The sequence below is a fragment of the Loa loa genome (assembly GCF_000183805.2).
Source record: "Loa loa unplaced genomic scaffold supercont3.10, whole genome shotgun sequence".
Taxonomy (NCBI): domain Eukaryota; kingdom Metazoa; phylum Nematoda; class Chromadorea; order Rhabditida; family Onchocercidae; genus Loa; species Loa loa.
This window is the reverse complement of record NW_018108190.1, coordinates 508,922-516,315: the sequence shown is the minus strand read 5'-3', so window position 1 is coordinate 516,315 and position 7,394 is coordinate 508,922. Positions and strand designations below refer to the sequence as shown.

At 35.3% G+C, this 7,394-nt stretch overlaps 2 protein-coding genes across 2 annotated transcripts in view; both read left to right on the top strand.

The window, feature by feature from the left end:
* LOAG_16623 (cysteine rich repeat family protein) overlaps positions 1 to 4,484 on the top strand; it is a gene marked incomplete at both ends in the record, with an annotated part of 5,771 nt that extends 1,287 nt beyond the window's left edge. Inside the window, 12 exons of the mRNA XM_020449274.1 lie at positions 419 to 635; positions 751 to 931; positions 1,196 to 1,339; positions 1,465 to 1,640; positions 1,742 to 1,828; positions 2,081 to 2,374; positions 2,533 to 2,676; positions 2,865 to 2,934; positions 3,295 to 3,475; positions 3,600 to 3,708; positions 3,823 to 3,960; positions 4,410 to 4,484. Of these exons, the coding sequence (XP_020307244.1) occupies positions 419 to 635; positions 751 to 931; positions 1,196 to 1,339; positions 1,465 to 1,640; positions 1,742 to 1,828; positions 2,081 to 2,374; positions 2,533 to 2,676; positions 2,865 to 2,934; positions 3,295 to 3,475; positions 3,600 to 3,708; positions 3,823 to 3,960; positions 4,410 to 4,484 (1,816 nt within the window). The remainder of the gene's footprint in view (positions 1 to 418; positions 636 to 750; positions 932 to 1,195; positions 1,340 to 1,464; positions 1,641 to 1,741; positions 1,829 to 2,080; positions 2,375 to 2,532; positions 2,677 to 2,864; positions 2,935 to 3,294; positions 3,476 to 3,599; positions 3,709 to 3,822; positions 3,961 to 4,409) is intronic.
* Positions 4,485 to 4,501: 17 nt separating this feature from the next.
* Positions 4,502 to 7,394, top strand: part of LOAG_16622 (cysteine rich repeat family protein) — a gene marked incomplete at both ends in the record, with an annotated part of 4,782 nt that continues 1,889 nt past the window's right edge. The window contains 7 exons of the mRNA XM_020449273.1: positions 4,502 to 4,573; positions 4,872 to 5,077; positions 5,504 to 5,630; positions 6,285 to 6,426; positions 6,804 to 6,880; positions 7,003 to 7,116; positions 7,171 to 7,259. Of these exons, the coding sequence (XP_020307243.1) occupies positions 4,502 to 4,573; positions 4,872 to 5,077; positions 5,504 to 5,630; positions 6,285 to 6,426; positions 6,804 to 6,880; positions 7,003 to 7,116; positions 7,171 to 7,259 (827 nt within the window). The remainder of the gene's footprint in view (positions 4,574 to 4,871; positions 5,078 to 5,503; positions 5,631 to 6,284; positions 6,427 to 6,803; positions 6,881 to 7,002; positions 7,117 to 7,170; positions 7,260 to 7,394) is intronic.

Below are 7,394 nucleotides of genomic sequence, written 5' to 3'. Positions count from 1 at the left end.
CATGCTTTTAGTACTTTCACCTCAACATGTACGACCACATGCACCAGTACAACTGCAAACTGCTACTCAGGCACAACAACAACAATTGTACGTTCATACCTTGGCTTCCTTCAATTTCTCTTTCCAGCTGTTGTTTTGTCGGAAGTTGCATTTCCCAAAGCTGTAGTATTTGAATCAGTGTTTGAAGCTGTGATTTATTGCCTGTGCGGGTTGAATCCCTGATACCTTATTTAGTAAGTCCCTTTCTATCTTACTAAAACGGAGGGTTTCATTCATTCTGCTGCAGGACTGCTCACATGACTTATGTCAAACGTTATCAGATTTTTAAAAAAATCCTGTATCAAACGATTGTAAATTCTACAGGTAAGTATTTGCATATATGTTTGATGAAATCCTAAAGGTTAATTTGATTTCATAGGCTGAATCCACCTAGTGATCAGCAGCAAGGGCTCGATACATATAGGAAACATCTGATAGATTATGAAGAATGTAAGGAAGATGTACATAAATATTGCTTTCGTCCTGGAGTGGAATTGAAAAGTGATATGTCGGTATTGGAATGTCTTCAAGACGTTAAATTAAGCGAGACGGAAGTGCTTACTGCTGCATGTGAACATTTGGTTTGGGATTTCAAGGTAAGTTTAGTCATCAGATAGGCTCTAGAGTTGTTATCCAGGAGTGATATATGGTGGGAAAACATTACTCAGTCATTAAATTTTTATTGCAACTCAAGTCAAATTGAAACTTCAGGTAAATTTGACTCAAGATGATCAATTTCGGCAAGCGTCGAAACTTTATTGCAAAGACGAAATGGTAGTTAATTCAAACTTAGCTCAGTGTGCAGAAGTAACAGAACCAGGATATTCACTCTCATGTTTCATGAGTTTCATATTAAATTTACCGAAAGAGTCGAGTTGTTTCAAATTTTTAGGCAAGTTCGATCTTTTTTCTACTGGCTTGCAGAAATTTTTCTACTTCCAATTATCGATTTTTACTTCTAGAACTTTCATTACTTGTAATGAATACTTTACATCCGAATCTCCTTGTTACTCTAACTTCTGAATATAAAGGTTTCTCAATTCACTTGTAGTGCGAAGTCCTTAATTTTTTGCATTGGAAATGATGGGAATAAAATGTCTTACTTTGGATACGTCTCGAAAAAAATAGAGACCACTGATTTCTGCTGTCAGTTTAGATCGTTCTGCCAGACTTGCATTCTCTGACTTTCGTGTTGTTGGTCCATTTGTGGCGGTATGTAAAAGTACAATCCAGCGACTTCAATGTGGGACATTAACTCCACCATCTGCCCATGCTAAAGCTCGAGTTCCACATTCCCAAGGTATGCTTTTCTTTTCGTAACTATTATTCAATTTTATCGAAGAATATTTTATATGCCAATAGTTGTCGTTAAAAGATCATCGCTATTTTGGTTTATTCACGAGATATTAAATTATTGGTTTGCAGGGCATACATTGGAATGTTTGATAAGCAAAATCTATCGAGCACCGCAAAAAGATCCTGGGGCAACGCCAGTAGTTGACGAAGCGTGTCAGCACGAAATCATGCGAATAGCTGAATTACAAACGGAAGATTTCCACCTCGATAGGCCGCTTTATTTTGCTTGTCGGGAAGATCGAGAGGTGATATGAGCTGTTTCAGTCTTTGCATACTTTCATTCATTCCACTTCAGCTTATACCTTATTACATTGTTTAAGTTCATTCTGTAAAACAATTTTTTAAGAAATTTTGCAAAACTGTCCAATCAGGACAGGGAAAAGTACTCGAATGTTTGCTTACTCATCGGACAGATCCAATGATGGAGCCAGAAGTATGTTTCTTTAATTGTTTTTCAAGAAGAGATAAAAAACTTGATATTAATTAGTAAATGATCGGAAATTTTTGTATCATTTTTATACTGATATTAGTTAAATTTAACGCTGTTTGTATACCAAATTAATTGGGGATGTACTTGTTTTATCACTCCATCAGATATTTTATCGTTTAGCAACTTATGTTTCTTCTCGTTCATACCATTGAGTTAGCTTATAACTGATACTGTAGTAGAAATGCTTTGTTACAGTGTTCAAAGCTTTTGGCTGAACGAGCTAACATGATGGGGCAAAACTATCGATTATCACATCCATTGCTCAGTGGTTGTGCAATAGAACTGAAAGAGTTCAGTTGTGCTCCGTCGGCATTATTTTCGGGCTCTCCAAATTTTCATTTAAGTTGGGTGCTTCTGTGTCTGGAAAATGCGGCACATGCAAATCCGGGCAAAGTATCCAAAAAATGTCAACATGAAATGGTTTCACATCGTAAAATGATGTTGAGTGAATTTCGATTAAGTCCAGAAGTTGTTTTAACCTGTGGCAGAGTAAGTTATGAAGTTTTTTTCGCCTTGCTTTTTTGGAGATATTTTAAAATTGATTTCAAAACTTCAATCTGCGGTAAACTTTCCAAATTATTTGTTTCAACCCTCACAACAACTGCACTCTTTGAAAGCCTCACATTAATAATCATCCACTTGTACAGGAAATCGATATGTTCTGCAGTGAAAAGGGTGATATTGAGGCGGAAGGTCGAACTATGCACTGTTTATTGAGTCATGCACAAGAACGTAATGAAAACCAGAGACTTGGTCCGCAATGCATGCAAGCTTTGCAAACTGTTATGAAGGTTACTTTTTTTTGTTAGCTATTTGTTAACCCTCTATACTCTTAGTTTTCAATGTGATCAAAATAAATGCTTAACAGATCTTTGTTTTTAGGATCACTGACACTAGTTAGTGATCCAAAAACAAAGATTTATTTATTTATTTGTTAGTCTACAGTAATTTCTTCATGATCTAATTTGTTTATTGGCAGGTCGTCGATGTTGGTTCGAATTACAAAGTGGATGAAGTTTTGTATGCCAGCTGCAAAAGATTAATTGATGGTAAGTTTGTCAATATGTGCCCAACTTCAACGCATCTTTCAGCGACAAAATGTTATTATAAAAATGACAAAATGTTATTATATTCTTGACCAAACGCAGAAAATGATCGCAGGCGATACTTTTCGAAGTCAGAATTATCGAAATTGCAAACTTTAGCTGTTGCTTTAACTGTTAATTTTAGCTATTGCTGTTGTTTCTGATCATCTTCTGTCCAGACGGGATTTGCAAGAAATGGCAGGAATACTTACATTTGCAGTGTTTTTCGTTTTTTAATGAAATTCGAGATTTTGTTAAGTAGATATAGTATTTGTTCTAGTATAACTCTTAAATCGTTCCATTGTGCCTAATGGTTATACCCAGGTCCATGTGCAATGGATGCTCAATCGGAAGCGAACACTTTGAACTGTTTGATGAAACATATGGATATTGACATGCCAAAAGAATGTGAGCAACGGCTTTTAGAAGTGCAGTACTTTATCTCTCGTGATTGGCAACTCGATCCGCAACTTTATTTAGCATGCCATGAAGATGCTGTTTCCAAGTAACATTTAATATTTATGTTGCGCAGTTTTGAACTACAATGCCATTTCCCATTTTTTCGATACTTATTATAGAGCAAGAAGCGGCTTTCGCTTTGATTTATAATTTTTTGAATCGTTTTTAAGATGCTCTGCTAATGCTAACTGGCATCAGCAACCGATTCAACAAGGACCAGATCCTGGACCAATCGTACTTGCATGTCTCTATCGTGCAGCCTACAACGATCAGAATCCGGCAAATTTTCTGCTTTTCTGCTTTCTTTGCTCTAGCCAGTTTATTATCCATGCCTTATATAAAGCTTTGAACTACTTCTCTATTGCTTTTAAATGTAAACTTTTCCTTCTGTAGCTCAAGCCGGAATGTGCCACAAATGTGCGTCGTGCGTTGCGTACTCGTGCAGTGCGTGTAAATTTGATGCCAGATATCGAATCTTATTGTCGAGAGGCTTTGTCAGAGTTCTGTTCTACCGATGTGAAACCCACACAGGTATGCATCTTAGAAATCTTTTTTTGAAAAGAATCTAATAGTTTGTGGTAAAGGTGATAAAGGTGAGGTAAAAGTGGACTTAAATTAGGCCTACTAGGATATATTATACGGATTTTGTAGTCATTAAAAGTGCAGGTTGCTGATAACAAAAGCATTGTAAAGATATACAGCAAAAATTGTTGGAATAGTTCGATATCTTTATCATCATTGTCAGTCTAATTAACGGTTCCATTGAATGCGACAACTTCAAATAGTAGGATTAGTAGCAATGATGTTTGTCTTTTTCTGGCTTGGAATTATCTTACAACCAGCAGAATTTTTGCACAGCTAGGCAGTCTTCTTTGCCTTGATGGTCATAACCGATTTTAAGTTATTGTTTAAATAATTTTATTAATTTACAAACTTCCAAAAGGAATGAAAGGTCCGAAGTAACATCCTACTCTCTTCAGGAAATGAGGTGTTTGCAAGAATATTTCCAGCTAGATAAGTTCAAAAAAAGTATGGTGAATGTTCCGCAGCTGTAAGCGATTATACGAAAATGATGGCTAAAGATACTGCTCTGAATCAAGCGCTTACAAAAGCTTGCAGACCTGTCATTTCGAAATATTGCCAGGTTTCATTTACGAATAAAGAAGATTGTCGACTTTTTTAATGTTCTTTCTGTTGTTCGTCGTCGGAGTAGTTGGGCACTGAGTTCTATGTATAATGAAGCTTAGTAAGGGCTACATGTCTGGGCAGACATTCAACTGTGGACGTTAAACACATCCGGATCATATTTTCTAATCCGACAAATTTTTTCCTAATCTGTGGAGACTAAATCCTGTTACGCTCAAATCAAACTACTCATCTTTTTTGAATTCACTGCAGTGTAAGTGGTGGTACTCTTTATTCAAATAAGTTTCGTATTTCAGCAATACATTAATGAAGAGATTGATCATGGCGATGTATTGGAATGTTTGTTGGATAACAAAGGCCGGCCAGAAATGACTTCCAAATGTCGTTCATATGTTAATCATTTTGAGCTTATTACTTTGCGCGACTTCAAATTCGATGAGCGTTTTGCACAGTATTGTTCGAATGACATCAAGAAATATTGCACGGAAGTTAGCACCGACAAGTAATTCTTTTTTTCATAAACTTCTTTAATTGTAGTAAAGGTTTCCAGATCCTATGCACAAAATAAAAATACTTTAATTTTCTCAATTTTTGATGCACATTTTGAATTTGATTTTCAAGTAGTTTAAAGTTCATCCTTTCGAATTTAAGTATGCACCATGCTGAAGCAATATATATCAAATTATGAATTCCATTATTCGTTTTTTGTTGATTATTCCAGTATTGAGGAATACATCTAGCGCTGTAGATATGGGAGATTTTCCGCTGCTCTGAAGTAAACAATGTAATGAGATTTAAAATGAGATTTACATTTACAAACGATATCATTCTTTATTAAACGATGGTAGCTTCAATGGAAAAGTATGCAATGTAAAGCACAGAATCAATATTAGCTCGTTGATTGTTCCATTTCCGATAAATTCTTTAGGGCAGACATAATTCGTTGTTTGTCAACAGTTATGTTTGAACACAAAGTGCTGGGAACACCAGATGACCTGGAAAAAGATTGTAAAAAATATTTGAAGGCTGCATATCTTCATCAAGAACAGGTGAATGTGAGTGTTTTTGATTTTAACTTTTACTGGTTCTTATGCGTTCACTGCAATTTTTCTGATGAACTTTCAGATTTCATTAATTTGTAAAGGCTCATTATTGGTGTTTTGTTGCTTTGTGCTTTGTACCTTCAATATTTCAGAAAGCGGGCAGTGAATCATGCACTTGTTTAGGTTTTTTCAATTTTTATTTACACGTTTAATCCCAAGTGTTCCTTCTATAAAGGTTCAAAAATAATAGAATTTAAATGTTTGGAGGGCAAAATTTGGTTGGATCTTATATCACTTAGCAAATCTGCATGGTGCCCGTAACACTGTTAACGACTCTGTAGGTTACACATATTTTCTAAGAAGAGTTACACCGTTTAATCTTTCTAATGGTTCAGTCTTTTTTAATTCATGAATCTACTTTTTGATTACAATTCAATCTTAAAATTTTATCTCACATTTGTAAAGAAACAGTTTTGTACACTCACGCTTCATTAAATAATCAATGGAAAAAACTTATGAGAACTGGGATGTTTATCTCCTTAGCTGTTTTTATTCAATGTCTTATTCTGTTTTTGTTATTACGATGCATGGCAAGTGGATGTTTGCATGGTTTCATTGTTTCTCCTCAGATTTTGAAAGTAGCAGTAATTACTAATGTGCTTGCAGTTCGAAGATAAGTCACATATGTTGGATGCTGATCCTACGTTGATGAAGAAATGTAGCCAAGAATTGGATCGATTAGGTTGCCGACAAGAAAAATATTTTGAAGATGTGGTTGAATGTCTACGTTCAAAATATGATGAACTAGGTAAGGCTCTCTAATGCTGGTCATTGTAAATGAAACCATAATTGTATGGACTTCTGTATTATGAAAAATAATTTAGTTTGACGTTTTTATATCTCATGCACTTTTTTGGTTACTTTTTTCCAAGGTAGTGCGAAGTTTTTCTCCTGAATTTTGCGGTAACGTATTTCTACAGAGCACCGGACAACAAAACATAATTGAAAAATGTGGTTCTCAGATTACTGGTCATCATTAGCAAAAGGCATAAAAAATTCAGAAAATCCAGTATTTACTTTTTCATGGTATTTAAATGCTTTGCAAAGGTAGAATATGTTAATGGAATGGATAAATTTTGCCATCATCGCTGACTGTCATGTAACAGTATTTGGACAGCTTTGCAGGGTTAGAGTGTAAAGCAGTTGTTTTTACACGGGAGAAAATCGAAGCAATGGATAATCAATTCGATGATGAGCTTCAGGTGAAATTTATGTTTTTGTCACAAATATTTTTAACAGTTATTTTACTGTTGCTTTAATTTAATTTGAACCATTCACACCTTTGTGTACCTTTCACTTTATTCAAATTAGAAAGTCTTTTCAGCATCATTGTCGCGCAGACATAGACAAATATTGTCATGCAGAAGAAGGTGATAGGGTGCTGGAATGTTTGAAAAATATGAAGATCGTGCGTTCTTTGTCATCAAAATGCCAAAAAGTAAGTGATTTAGAATGCACTATAGAACTTCTCTGAGTGGTGGCTGTTTTTTAGATTGTGTGGCAAAGGATGCGAGAGCAAGCTAAAGATGCGCGCTTGAATATTGGTCTTTTGGAAGCTTGTAGAGAAGAGGCCGAACAGTAGTAAGTTTCTTCATTGTTTAATTTTTTCGATTCCAGGTTCATACTTAGTTACTCACTCAGCTGATTTATGCCAATTTGTTCTCGAATTTCCCGGTCTGTTTTGGAATTCCGTTTCATATCCGTAATATAGATGGA